This window comes from Cyprinodon variegatus, unplaced genomic scaffold (assembly GCF_000732505.1).
Source record: "Cyprinodon variegatus isolate N-32 unplaced genomic scaffold, C_variegatus-1.0 Scaffold215, whole genome shotgun sequence".
Lineage (NCBI taxonomy): Eukaryota > Metazoa > Chordata > Actinopteri > Cyprinodontiformes > Cyprinodontidae > Cyprinodon > Cyprinodon variegatus.
In genome coordinates, this window is record NW_015150668.1 from 80,381 (window position 1) to 95,532 (window position 15,152).

At 35.9% G+C, this 15,152-nt stretch overlaps 1 protein-coding gene across 1 annotated transcript in view; it reads right to left on the reverse strand.

Moving 5' to 3' along the window:
* Positions 1 to 7,745, reverse strand: part of pitrm1 (pitrilysin metallopeptidase 1) — a 19,536-nt gene extending 11,791 nt beyond the window's left edge. Inside the window, exons 1-14 of the mRNA XM_015380463.1 lie at positions 7,699 to 7,745; positions 6,735 to 6,840; positions 6,346 to 6,452; positions 6,051 to 6,202; positions 5,842 to 5,956; positions 5,444 to 5,540; positions 4,109 to 4,269; positions 3,904 to 4,030; positions 3,373 to 3,461; positions 3,151 to 3,279; positions 2,912 to 3,025; positions 1,211 to 1,307; positions 597 to 731; positions 215 to 353 (exon numbers count right to left, since the gene is read on the reverse strand). Of these exons, the coding sequence (XP_015235949.1) occupies positions 215 to 353; positions 597 to 731; positions 1,211 to 1,307; positions 2,912 to 3,025; positions 3,151 to 3,279; positions 3,373 to 3,461; positions 3,904 to 4,030; positions 4,109 to 4,269; positions 5,444 to 5,540; positions 5,842 to 5,956; positions 6,051 to 6,202; positions 6,346 to 6,452; positions 6,735 to 6,840; positions 7,699 to 7,745 (1,615 nt within the window). The remainder of the gene's footprint in view (positions 1 to 214; positions 354 to 596; positions 732 to 1,210; positions 1,308 to 2,911; positions 3,026 to 3,150; positions 3,280 to 3,372; positions 3,462 to 3,903; positions 4,031 to 4,108; positions 4,270 to 5,443; positions 5,541 to 5,841; positions 5,957 to 6,050; positions 6,203 to 6,345; positions 6,453 to 6,734; positions 6,841 to 7,698) is intronic.
* Positions 7,746 to 15,152: the final 7,407 nt, after the last annotated feature.

Here is a 15,152-nt window from a genome sequence, read left to right on the forward strand (position 1 = left end):
AATGTGGGTTATAGTACGGGAAATATGGTAATTAACTTAGGCCGCAAAGCTCAGTTTTTCACAAATTATAAAAGTACATGTAGGAAACTGAGGCTAATGTTTAATTCTAAATAAAATATAAGAAAACAAATAAATCATGAAGAAACTGACTGAACAGCCAGAAATTAAGCAGCCTCTACAAAGAAACTGCTTTTCTTAAAGTGATTGGTTTTACCCTTCTCATAAATTTCCTTTCTATCGCTTTCAGTCAGAGCAGAGATCTTCTCCTGAAGCTTCTGCTCCTCAGCCTTGGCTTGCTTTTCCAGGTATGCCTCATCAGGACTCATCCCCAGGGTCAATCGATGTGTGTTCTCCTGCACAAATCATTGATCGAAAGTAATAAAAAGCATTGAATCAAAAGCTTGTCTTTATATGCAAAACCACAAGTTCCATATGCCTTCATATATACGGTAAAAACATTTCTTTTAATTGTATCTATTTGCAATATGATAAAGATGCATACATTTTCAGAGCATAGGAATGGTAACTTTTATACTATTAAGGGTAAGCACTGCAGGAAATGAAAAAAATGTTCTAAAAAAAAAAAAAGGATTTACCTTAAAGTAATATCTGACTTTGTCCTGAAGGAAGCGAGGATTTTCTTTCAGAGCACGTCTGAACTTTGCTACGCTGTCACTGATTCGGAGAAGCTCTACAGGGTCTCCATCATGGTTCCAGGAAGAAGCTATATACTATTAACAGGCACAAAAAAAGTACAGAATGAAGGCAGTCAAAAAATGAAGATCATTCAAACAGCAAATGCTCTAAAACAACAACCAATTTTCTTCTAAAACATTTATTTTGTCAATAACATCCGTGAATATTCCACTTGAGATATAAACCTCTTATTACAGCTATTCTGGTGGTTATAGTTTTAAAACAAAGAGGAAAGTCCCTGGAATAAATGAAAAGCATTTAGTTCAAATAAAATGTTACGATTACAAAAAAAAAGTTTATAAAAAAAAAAAAAATCACTTAAAACCTCACAGAGAGTGACAAGATGTTTACCCACTGGACTTGTGGAGAAATTTACAGATAAAAGAAAATAAATGCAAGATTTCAGCCACAGAAAACACTAACAAGATGCTGCCCACACCAACGTTCTTAATAGAACGCAGAGTCCTTGGGTTCTAGATATAAAGCGAAGTTTAGAGATAGGAGGTGAACTCACAGAGGCCAGAGAAAGGCCAAAGTTTGTGGACTGATGTTTCATCTGGATCTCAATCTTATGAAGGAGCGCCTCAATCCTCTCATCCTCAAAGCCGTTCCTGCAACAAAATCCAAACAAAGGAAGCATTTTATCAAGGTGTTTTGCTACATTCCTATTTTCCTTTCCAATTTAAACCACAGTTGATCTAAAAATTGCGTTTTGAAGAGAGAAATGAGACGATGCCAAGTCACTTGACAATGAGATGCAAAACCTAGTAAAACCAATACTTTGTTAGAGCAAATTTCTTTTAATTTTAACTTAACAATATTTGTTTTGGTATGAGTCTTTCTGTAGGACACATCTAGAATTGTGAACAAACTTCAAAATCCCCCCACTGTAAAGACATCACTTCCCTACACTACTCCCACAAATTAACTGTAGCCACACGATTGAAGAAGCAGCAGGTTTACATGTAAAGTCAATGGTTGACACGCATCAAGAGAACCTGCAGCTTGTCTAGAGCAGCAGGAGCAGCGCATCTTGATGCACTTGAGCACCTGAAGCAGCGCCTTATGAGCTTTTGAGCATCTGAGACGTGTGAAGCTCTTCACAAGCAGCAGCTGCTGGAGTTGGAAAAATTGAACTTTTTCTGCATCAGCCAATCAGAGAAGCTGATCAGGGAGCTGGCAGTGAGACGAACAGCGCTTCTAATGCAGATCGCAATGATTCCCAATGACAACGCACCACTGGTATGTGGGGGGCTGCGTCATGGCTCAGACTGTAAAATAATATTTAAAGGCAGGATCGTAATCTTGGTGAACTGACTGCACAGACGATGTTTTGAGGTGGACTTTCTCACTTAAAACATATTAAAACTACTTTTTACCGACTTATAACAACAAATATAGCAAAGCCGCTCTCTTCCATTGAGCACAGAAGCAGCAAAAGTATCAGACACACGAATACATACTACTGGACGTCTGACCTTAATGTGTACAAGCATCTTTTTTTGCTGCTGAAATTGTGTTAGGTATGAATGTAGCATTAGTCCTCCTGGATAAAAGAGATTCCATCTTAAAAAAGGGTAACCCTATTTTGTAAAGCTTCTGTTCCCTTTTGTCCTTGATTTTCATTTAAGGGTTCCTATAGATTCTTCATATTAAAATTCTAGTTTTTTTTTTCAATTCAATTTGACAAAGTTCTGTCTCTAAATTTCATTTTAACATCTAGAGCACCAACAGAAATAGAGGCAATGAGTAAATATTAAAAGATTGTGAACAAGAATAAAAGCATTAGAATCATTCTTAAGTTTCTTCTTCCATACAGAAATTAAAATCAAAAGTTTTTCATAGTCATTTTTGTGCTTCACTCTCCTTTTAAACTTGGACAATAAAAACACAGCCTCCAAAAAGGCTTTCAAAGTCTGACTTAAATGTTTTCCTTCGGAAGAGAAGATGAAACATTTTATTTTGCACAGTAGTTCAGACAAGTGACGAAAAAATAATATTGTTTCCATAGAACAGCCATTAGTGTTGCTGCCATTATCTCTGAACAGTTTCCAACTCATTTTTATTTACATTTTGAAAACACATCTCGTATTAATAAAGCCAGATTGTGTCACATTTCTATTTATTTATCACTCAGTTCTGTGGATTTTTTTTTACCTTTCTTCAGACTGAAACAATGAGACATTTTTAAATCAATGGTAGGAGAAAAACTCACTCTATGATGTCATCAATAGTTTGGCTGATGATTTGTTTGACCCTCTCAGTGTCCTGCTCAGCCATCCCCTGCAGGCCGATGCTGAAGGAGGCCTCTTTGGTGCTCCCATCATATCTGTGGAATAAATTGATTATTACCAAACATAAAAACATTTATTTCACAGATTATTTGTGAATTAAAACTAGCATGACAAACAATGATTTTCAATTAATGTATTTCCTCAAAAGCTGGGTACAAACCCAACAACAGAAGAGAAGTCGCTTCCAATCTTGGGTTCGATGAGCGATTTGTAAAACGGCGAGTTTGGCCCAGAGACCATAAGCGACGACAGCAAGCTGAGAGTAAATCCTTCAAATGCATCTGTGATGCTAAGAAGAGAAACAGAGATAACAACTTCAAGACCAAAATCTAACAGTTGGACTTTGATTCCTCAAGGAAAAAAGCTTAAAGTTGGATCTTACTCTCCCAGCAGGTAGCTCATACACAGGGTATTCTGCTTAGTTGGATCTGGAGCCAAAGCATCAGGGCCGCAGGTCACATGGTCTTCTCTCTGGAAAGGAAAAAAAAATGATAAAATATACATTGGAAAAAAATCGAAATCTAAATAAGTCATTTTTTCTTAAAATAAGTGCATTTGTTCTTGGATTGAGGAGGTAAAAGTGACATTTGCCAAAGGAACAAGACAATTTACACTTAAAATTAGAAAACACATATGCATTGTCTTATTTCAAGTACATATTATCTAATTGTCTTATTTTAAAGTAAAAATACTGATTCCATTGGAAAACTATCTCATTTACCTACTCCAATTAGGAGTAAATACACTTAATTTAAAGAACTTTTACTTATTTCTAGATTGTTTTTCCAGGAGACAGAAGAGCCATTCATAACTTTAATTAGATTTATACGAGTAGTATGGTCCAATGGTTGATGTGTGTTAAGGAGGGTAATATATCAAATGTCACAAAGATACTGCAGGGTTGTGTACTTACAGGACTAGTCCAGTGAGGCTGAGATGGGACTTCTGTGTTCGGATTGATGCGATCAAACTTGCACAAAGCCTGTTCTTGGATCTGCTTCAGGTGATTTTCCAATGGTAAATCCCCATAAGTGAAGAACCTGGATATATTTCAGAGAGTGAAGGATATTCACTGACACCATACACACTTGTTAGGAGCTTCACCTGTACTTCCTTACCTAGCATTGCTTGGATGGTAGTGTGTGGCATGAAACTGCTTGAGCTGCTCCCAGGTCAGGTCTGGAATGGCCAGCGGTTCACCCCCCGACACCACAGAGTAGGTGTGATCAGGATACAGTTTGTTTTGGAGGTGCTGCGCGTAAAGACGCTCATTGTCTGACTGGAGCACAAATAAGAAGAGTTACAGTTTAAGATTCATGAGATAAAATGTAATCCTTTAATTTCTTTAAATGATGGGTTTAGAGCAAGATTGAAAGAAAAAAAAAGTACATAAAAATAAAGCCAGCAGAGAAGTTCTCATTTAAACACATTATAAATTAATTAGAGGAATTGAACAGCAACAAAGAAACCACTAGAACAGGAATACAAGATTTGCATTACTTCTAAATATTACAATTTACAATCTCTCAGATAACTCCTACACATTATGCCTGCTTAAATAACAGCGTTCACTATTTGATCTTTTGTTTTGTTGCTGTTTTTTTTATTTTTTTTATTTTGTTTTTACAACTGAGGATCGAAACAGACCATGCACGAAAATTGACATGTTATCACAGTATTAATGAAATGATTTTTCTGCTTTTAAGCTTAGATTAGATCAAACTGTTGTTGCATCTAGACTTTTGGTAAACATTTGGCAAAAATGTTTATTAAAAGGGAGAAAAGTAGCTCCAAAGGTTCGTTAACCATCACCTTTTATTCCTGAATTTACAGTTTAATTATTGTACTATAATAAGACATTTATCGTCCATATTTAGCAGAGATAGACAGATACACCAGCTGCCTGATATTAGCATTTTTTTTCCTTTCCATTTAGGCCATATGTGTATGAAATGGTAGATTTATTAGTGCATATAGCTGCTATGCCTTAAGATCAAGTGAGGCATATGCATCGCTACTCCCTCCATTTGCTAGCCATCATTAATATTTGCTTGATTTTTTAACAATTTCCATTTTTTAATTTAAATTAAGATTTGTTTTTCATTTTTTATTTTTTATTTTTTATCACATTGTCATTTTTATCATGTAAACACACAAAGGCATCATCGGCTCCAAGAATTGGCCCAAAAATAACGGCAGCACAAATCAGGGATCGGTTAGTCTGAAATCAAAATAATCTGTATCAGCTTAAAAAAAAACCTGTACAGTTCAATCTCTAATATTTAGATTAATTACTCTTTGGTCATTAATATTGAATCTTATATAAACAGTTCTTTTTAAATATCATCAAGAAAAACACTCTACAACTGTTAGGTAGATGTTGGACCAAAACCCACAGGAAATTTGTGCATGCAGCAATGCATGTGACAGTGATTAGACGTGTACTGACTTACAAAGGCTCCTTTCATCTCATTGAACACCACTCCTTTAAAGATCAGAGGGGATTTGGGATCTTTAGGATCTTCATTCTCCAGCCTCCATCCTTCCTGCCTTAAAAAGTTAAACCAATAAGGTGCAAGTTTAGGCAGAAAAAAGGCAGTTTGCAAAATGTTACTCAGAATTTTAAAAGCCATCTTGTCTATAGTTGTTCAATTTTTCGCATATAGTACAAATAAGATCCAACTAAAACAATACCATCCTTGCAGCTTTGCCTGCTAGTAGATAAAAAAAATGGAATAATGCCTTATAAACAGCTTGATTTTACTTCAAAGTAGAGCCTAAACCAAGTTCCACTAGAGCGAATTTACTGCAGTAGTTAGAAACAAGTTTACGTGATGCAGCAGAACCTTACCAGAAATCTTGCTCCCTTAGACAAGGGAAAAAAACTGCATCCAGATAGACTGAAAGAAGATTCTGGAAGTCCTTCCCATTTTGTGTGGAGAATGGATACATAGTGTAGTCACTGGCTGTTCACACACCAACATAGAGTGTCTCCATTAGGCATTGCATTTGCAAGTATTTTATATATGTACATGAGAATACTAAATCATAATGCTGTACCTGTGAAGGCATTCATGAAGGTGGAGAGGGAGCGGTTGAGCATCTTAAAGAAGGGATCCCTGCAGGGATACTTTTCAGATCCACACAGCACCGTGTGCTCCAGAATGTGGGGGACCCCTGTGCTGTCCCTGGGGGTTGTTCTAAACTGGACACTGAAAAACAGCAAGGGTCAGCCGAGAATAAATAATAAAAATCCATTTCAGATTCTATTTACAGAAAAAGTAAAAGCATAACTAACGTTCAACTTTTCAAAAATAAAGCATAAGCTAAACTCCAATTGAAACTCTTAACCAACCTGAAGAGGTTGTTTGAGTCATCTCGGGCTGCGTGCAGGTACTGAGCTCCAGTTTTATCGTGGCTTAACTTAACAGCTGTGAGACAAAGGTCAGGGACGGCTGCAACCTAAGGTAAGCAAGGGTGAGTAACGCACATATAAAAAAAAAATAAAAAAAACACAGGAAGTACATGCATGTTGCAGATCTGTCGGGTGTACATAAATAATCAGAAGTTTGCAAATTCAATCATGTGATTTGAGGCCTTATACTGTAATAGAAAACATTTTACACAAGATGTAAAAAAAAAAAAAAACACAGAGGAGAAACAAAACAGATCGCTTAAGGCTATGAAATGTTGCATCAGTGGGACTGATCCCAAAAAATAAAAATAAAAAGTAGCCTTTCCTACCTCTCTGACAGTGAAGCCGTGGATTTTCTGCCCAGGCTGGTACTCCAGAGCTCTTTCTCTTGCAGATGAGCTCTCCAGTCTCCATGCTTGCTGTTGTCCATTAAACCTTGGAGATCAAAAATGTAAATATGATTGTTCAGGTCACCAGAAAACCTAGCTTAAAACTGTACATGTAAATTCCCCCTTTCCAAAATAATTAAAGCTGCTAAACTAAGAAATTGTTTCACCTGATTAACAGCAATCTGATCAGGAAAAAAGAACAGGACACCCAACAAATAATCTGCTAAACTTGTACAATATAAAATTTTAAAATATCCCAGGTTGAACTAATCTGTTAGTTTAAAGTAGTCACAGAGCTACAAACAGAAACATTGAATGGAAAAAATAAAGTTTTTGAACAAGTCACCTCAACAATGATGCCAGAGATTCTTGTTCTTGTTCTCTCTCATTTACACATATTTATACAGGTTTTATTTTAGAATTAAGTACTGCTTTCCTTTAAATGTAAAGATAAATGTATGTTTATTTAAAAATGTATGAAATTCTAAGTAATCATGTTAAAACATTATCTAAATATTGTAAAATTCATGAAAAAATTATTTTAATAAAGTGTTAAAGATGTAAATCTATTAAAACTGACTAATGTAAATCTAAAACATTCACAATTAACACAATCCAGGATTCTCTTTTTCCATTTTCCACATTATTTTGTCTAAATACATGAGTATGCCTCCAATTTTAAATAACTAAACGGCCTCTCTTTATCTCATAATGGTGCTACCTTCTATAATATTAATTTTAAGTCTTGTTTTTGTGTTCTCTGTCTTGGTTTCTTTTGCATTATTACACTGAAGTTTCCCCAATGGCTGCATTTAACTTATCTTCCTTTCAATATAACCTACTAACATTACTCTGTGTTTATGGACGGCCGAGCTACAAAGAATAACGTTATACAGCAACTTACCGAACATGTCGAAGTTTCTGGAGCACAGTCTTCGTTAGTCGGAACATAATTTATTAACAGTTATTAGATGAACCTATTGTATGCGTGTGGGGTGATATAACCTTGACAGTTCTACCACACTTTGGACAAATTCTCTGCATTCAGACCCAGCATCTCCTGTCTATGTCCTCTCATGCCGTGTAATGTGTAGCTGACATGTTGGATACGTCATGTAAGTAAAGATGGCCGAAACGCCGGTACTCAGCGTAGATTTCTAAATCATCCGTTGGTCGCTTTATCCGATCCAGTGGCATTGGGGCTTTACAGTGCAATCTTGCACAATCGCTGCTGAACGTCGGTATTTTTGATTGGTTAAAGTTTGAGCAAGAGCTTATGTGATTGGTTGAGGGATATCAGCGCTCCAACGTTACCAAACCATGATTTGACTACAGCAAAATGTTGGGGCTTTTTATTTTTCACCGCGCCTTTTATACACTGTAATTTGACCACAATTACAAAAAAAGAAAATACAGCCTCTATTGTTTTTTTTTTCTATTTTTTTTTTATTATTTACATAAAATGCAATTACAATTTATATCCACTAGATGTCGCCATGTGACATATTTTGGTAGCCATTAGGCCAGCTTTTTTTTTTTTTTTTTTTTTTTTTTTTTTTTTTTTTTTTTTTTTTTTTCCAAACTGAGATACTTGCGTTTAAAAATCTACCTTTTGTTTAGATACAAACACATTTACGCAACTATATATATTACATATGTTCTGTTGTGTTTCACTTCAACATTTACAACATGCATTAATCACTTCTAAATTTATAAGATGAAATTCCTAATGTAAAAAAAAAAGTTAAATTAAAGAAATGTGGTCTATTTAAAGATGATGTAATTGGATATTCAATATATAATATTAAAATATTTTTTTAGTTTTTTTTTTTTTACTTTAAATTCAGAAACTAGCTTTTCAGGTACAAAAATTTGCATGAAAAAAGAAATTTAACTGCTGAAATTTGACCCTTGACTCTGGTGACTCAAGTCAAAGTAATCAACACTTCGCAGCAATGGCCAGAGGTGATCTCCTAACAGCTAGCTGGTTAGTGGGAGAAATTATTACAAAACACCAATTACTATGTGATTCATTAGAGCTTTGTTATTATTTAATTTACTCAAACTGGGTGAAATGTTTGACTGATCTGATGAAAGAGCATCGTCAGTAAAAAGAACATAATTGACAAAACAGTACCTGGTTCATATAGGACTTTTTGATATGGATGTGAAACAAAGTTACAAATCAACTGTTTAAAAAAAAGAATTAAGACCAGACATCCTCCTAAATAAACCCTCCTAGCTGTAGAATATGTTGGTAAAGTTGTTTAGCTTCAATAGGAACAAAGAATCTATAGAGTTGATAGGAAGATGGATGGAGCAAAGTTTTCCTGGAAGAAAACCTGTTAGAGGCTGCAAAAAACTTTAGACTGGGATGGATGCTTACCTTCTAGCAATGCAATGACCCCAAACACACAGCCACAACTTGTATGGAAACCTTCTAACAAAGTGCACAGATGTATTAGAATGGCATAGTCAAAGTTCTGTAATAAATCCAATAGAACATCTGTAAATAAGATATTTACATATTTTCATGCAACATATTCATTTAAATTCCATGAGGATACTTAATGAAGAAAGACAAGTATTCTCTGGCAAAGCTGTATACAATTCTCACTATATTAGGAACAGTATTCTGCATTGCAACGGCTTTCAAAGAACATTTACTTGATTACTGTACTTATGTATTTTTTTGAGTATCAGTTCTTGAATAATTACCTTTTTGCAGGGGACAGAGCACATAAAACTTTTACTCCACTACATTTCAGTTAAATACTACATTTGCAGCTAGTTATTTGTTTCTTTTGGCTCAGATTAGCATTTTAATCTGCTGTTGCTGTTTTATTTTCTTGAAATGCAATTTCAACATTGCAGATAGCAGCCAGTAGGATTGAATTTGGACACCACTTTTTTAGAGATTTGCATTACATTCCACAAACGTGAGAAACTTAGGGCAGATATTATTTGTAGTTTCTACATTCTTATTAAGGCATTAGTTGTTACCATGTGGGTAGGAGTAGGATGAGTTCTGAAATCAGAGTTGCAGTTTCTTTATGGTAATTGATTCAACCTTAAACCTTTATTTTGTAGTCAAAGTGTGAGGAGAATCAATGCACTCCTGTTTTATTTTTGGTTTGTTTTTATTAATAGTAGTTCAAAATAGCTGCATTTTTTTTGCTAAATGTTTTTGCAAGTGGTGTAGGATTTGTTGCAGAGAGTTTCTACACATCAATACATCAGGTGATTTTTGAAAGTTACAAAGTACTCTGAAAATTATACATTAATGTACTATAAAAAAATTTAATTTGTAATGTTATTTTTGCATTTTCATTTTATTGGAAAAGCAATCTTCAAGGTAAGATCAACCAAGTTCCAGGGACCACATTACTGTGAATAAGGACATTAACATGAGCTAATTCAAAGGTTTTGCTTTTTACAATAAAAAGAAAGAGATATAACATGTGAGTAGTCAAGGGGAAGGTTCAATTCTTCTCACTATCCAGGGCAGCACAGACAAACTTTTACATTTATCCATAAAAGTACTGGAATTCAATCTATGACAATGTAATCCTGTGGCGGGCAAAGTTAAACCACAGGGAGTACTGATTTAATATAATTTGGTCTTTTTGACCAGATCTTATAAAATGGTTTCCTTTACCTCTAACAAATAACATTATCTGTTAGAGGTTCTAAAGTCACCACTGTCAGAGGGCTTTTTATTTGTTAAAAATTAATATATTTACAATATGTTTTTTCGGTGCTGTTCTGTCATTAAAGTAATAGTCTCTTTAAATACATAAATATGTTTGTTGAATAAAAAAACATGACTTTTTCTATTAAGGCTTAAAGTAAACATTGTATGATGTTAGATCTTTTAAAGGACTACATGTGAAACAGAATAAAAAATTAACAAAAATAAATATTCAACATTTAACAGCATGTATGCCAGATAATGGTTTAAAAACTCTAAATACATATTAGACAAAAGAAATAAAAAAAAAATTCTTTTTATTGTGTCTGATAATGTTGACAAAAACAAAGTAATAACTGGAAAAACGCCTATTTTATGAAAACAATACAAAATGAGGAGGTTGCACCAATACATTGCTGAACAACCAAGACCTTGGTCTATTACAATATACCTTCAGATTTTGTAATTTAACTTTCTATTTTCAAAATTAAAACCAGTTTTTTCCAAATTCCCAGGAATCAGTGAATGATAATTTTTTCCAGAATATAAATCTTCTGTACAATTCTAAATAAATCGTCCACTATAGGCATTTCAGGTTTTAACCATTTCCTGGTGATTGTTTTTTTGCTCGCTGCAAGCATTAACAACAGTTTTTTATCCTTCAGAGTCCAATTTTCAAATGAAAAAAAAAACAAGATATGAGACTTCATATAGGCAGGAGATCTTTTCCATGAAGATGTTATTTAAATAATAACTGATTTGTTTCCAGAATAGTGTAATCACTGGACAGCTCCAAAAATGATTTGCCTTATTTGTTCCCCTGAGTCTCCAATAGCTGATTTTGTTGCTTAAATACTTTTTCTGAGCAGGAGTTTCAAAGTACCTAAAAGTTTTTTTCCAACTGGACTCCCTCCACATGTTGGAGCTTTAGGCATTCCAGCGTTGTTTGTGGATCTGATCCCAGCCTTCAGATGAGATGTTAAATGTCTTGCTTTTATCCATCCACTTCTTATGTAGTCAGTGTCACCTTGTTTAGAAGCTTTGATACCATTTTACAGTCTAGTGACAAGTTTTTTGCATGAACCCGTTTTTAACAAAGACAAAATCACATAAGAAAATTTTGTTTTAGCCATTTCCCAGTTATCTTCTACATTGTGTTGGAAATAGTCCCTATCTTGCAGATATTTGTAGAAGTCATCGTTCGCCAACCCATTAGTCCTCTGAAGTTCCTCAAAACTCTTAATTTGTATTTTTGAATGTATTATAATATTTTCAAAAGTGAGTACTTCAATACTTTAATTTGAATAGATGTTCGAATAACTTTTACTTGTAGGTTAGAAAGATTTAACTGAGTATCAATATTTTTACTCAATGGGCCCAAGACTGTTGTGTACTTTGTCCACCACTCACAGAGGTTCTGGTCTGGACGGGTCCAACTGAAAAACAGACAGGGTTAACTCACGATGTAGCTTTTAAAGAACCATTAAAACCATCAACAGTTGAATAAAAAAGCTTATTTCAAGTAAAACACAAACACGACTATCTATTTCAACCAAGCAGAGGATTTACTGAGCATCAGATGGAAAGGAGGAGAAGGATGATGTTTCTGTTTTGGTTGGGTGGAGTGAAGGCCTTCGGCTCGGTCCTGTTCTCTGCAGGCCACCTCTTCAGTCCAGTCCCTTCGTCCAACAGCAGCTCAAAGAGATTTTGATCAATCTGATGCATAATAAGAGGTGACTTTGAAGGGAATTAATTTTAAAACTCACGGTAGCACAGAACGCATCCCATTTATCTATTTTGGTTAGCTTGTAGCTGCAGCCTCTAACAGCAGCTCCTCTGTGCTACTCCTCTCCAGCTTCTACGGGTCTGGCGGCTTCTAATAAGGCCTAATAAGGTGTCCAGTAATAGAGGGGGCGTTTCCCCGAAGCACGTGTCGAGGCGTGATTCATTTGGAGGAGGGGCCAAAATGTTGGGTTGCTGTTGCTGTCAGCTGGATAAGGTGGGGGTAAGGTAGGTGGCAACATGTTCACATGGAGCCTCATGAACTGTGGGGATCATTGAAGCAATTTGGCCAAATGGTTCAATGCCTCATGAGGCTTCATCTCACCATCACTAAGATTTAGGTTAGCAGAGCTGGGTTAGCTCTTCTCTGTCTCTGTTGCAGCAGACTTCAGGGAACACTGCGTTCAGCTCCCTCTGAATCGCAGGAAAAAGGCAGTTTGACTCAGTCCATTGAGCGCAGACTTCTCCGGAGGGATCTGGTTGCTACTTAATGTAGCCTTCAGCTGTGGAGCGCTCAGTCTAGCCTTATGCGGCACAGAGCCACCGGCAAAATAGGACATTAAAACAAGAAGTTACCTCTCTTAAAACCTCTGCCAGAGGAGTGTGTCTTCAGTGGGGAGTAGTTCCATCAGTTGCATCAGCAAAACTTGATCCCAACATTTTGGTGAATTAAAAAAAAACATATTCTTTCCACACAATAGTCTCATAGCTGTTGAGCTGTTAAATCGGTCTCATTTAGTTCAATACAGATTATTTGTTTCAATTATTAATGCATGTTGTCTCAAGGCACTTTTCAGTGATATAGAAAGTCAAGACAGAAAACTTCATGGCATATCAAAACACAAACTGCATTTCAAATGGAAAATGCAAGGAAAGCAGTCTTACTGGGTATCATAAAGGGATGTCATAAAAGGGATGTAAACCATAGAACTACTATAAGATCATTGGGGACTAGAATAGAAACAGTATTCATTTCCCCTATGCACTCTTTCTGCAAAAATCAGCTTGCCTGTACTGAGCACAACTGCGACAGCAGTGCCTGGCTTTTCATTTTCTTCTCTGAATATCTTTTGAGGCACCCACGGTCATCCCTTGTGTTTCCACTGACAGCATGTGGGAGACTTTCCAGAAGCATGAATAGGAGGCCTTGGCGAGGAGGCAAGAGGCTTTGACAGAGCAGCAAACTCCTCCGACTCCAACTTCACAGAGTTACTGCGTGTTTATTATCAGAACAAAGAAAATACTTTGCACAAAACAGGGTGAAACAGGTAGAAGAGTGTATTAAAAAAAAAAAAAAATGTATTTAATAAAAACCAAATATTTAGATCCCCAGTTTGGGCTTCGCTAACATAACTTTTTTTCTGTTAAAGTACTGCTCATATTTTACAGGGTTTGCATAAGAAGGATAAAACTGTGGGGTGGAAAATTAGCAAACAATTTCACAAAGTCCTTTTTCATTTCGTGGGGACTTAAAAGGTCTGCAGAAGGATTATGTAGGCTTCTTTTAGCCTGACCAAATTCTACACATTTGCTGCTGAATGATTTGAAGCCATTGTTTAAATGAAGCATTAAATAGATGCCGGTCAAGCTATAAATTTGATTTTGGAAAGCTGAAATAAACAGGATTAAGTCTGAAAATAACCAAAACCACCTAAAAGAGTCAGCAAATCAAGTGCAGGTACATATAGATGATGCAACTATCAAATTCCTCTTCTCAGACTATGTGTATATTGGCAGGGATCTAAGTGGATGAAGGTTTACTGTTGTTCATCTGCTCATTCCCTCTCTGTAATCCTGGGGATTTTATAAACGTCTGGACTGTCCAGACACGGGTTCTTCCAGGCTTGGGTGATCCATCAGTGTCAACTAGAAAACAAAACCCCCGGCTTTTCCGCCCCCTTTCGTCTTTTACTGCTTCGCCATCCATCAGCAGTTTGCTATGAGTTTGTTTCTTTCCCCAGCAACAACTCCCTCCACATTTACAATCAGACAGGATTTAAAACAAAGATGACGGCTCAGGTTTGTGCACTTTGTTCAAAGGTTATAGTTTAGTCTGTTTGCTTTAATTATAAAACCCACATAAAATAACAATTAAAGCACAGTGTCAAAAAAAAAAATCATTTATGCCCCTTTACAGCATTAAGAAAAAATACAGCTAAAAAGTTCCATGTATTTTAATGGGTGTCTGGGGTAATGCATGGAAAAATCAGAAAACTCTGGGGCTGATGTGTATTCAATTTAACTTTAATTCATTTTATTTATATAATTTCAATTCAAAACACGTCCTCTTTGGACACTTTACAGAGACAATTCAACCAGGCCATGCAGTCAGAGTGGTTTGAAATATTCTAAAAAAAAAAACAGTTGATTGCATCAACTCAATGATTCAAAAGCAATCCATCATGTCAATCATACTTGTAAGCGACAGTGGAGATGGAAACTCTCTTTTAACAGGAAAAAACCTCAAGCAGAACAAAGCTCAGTGTCAGCGGCCGTCTGCCGAGGCTGACTTGGGTTGAAGGAGACAGAAGCAGACATACAGAAACAAGCAGAAATACAAAAGGCAACTGTAAACCAGCTCCACAGGCGGCCCCATCCAGGAAACACACAGCCAGGTAGATGAGCTCAGAGCCAGCCCCCATGTCAGAGGGTAAAAAGGGCACATACAGTTAGTCTCAGTAAGAGAAACAGGACTACACTAAAAAAAAAAAACAGGCTGAAATCTATAAAGAAAGGTGTTGATGACAGCAGCTCCAGAATGGTGTCACAGCCAAACAGGAACAGACCACATATAGCTCCTTTGAGAAAAATCAGAGACAGCATAACGTTAGAGATTGAACTAACAAATTCAGCAGAATGGGAATATGGAGATAGAATGAAGCAGA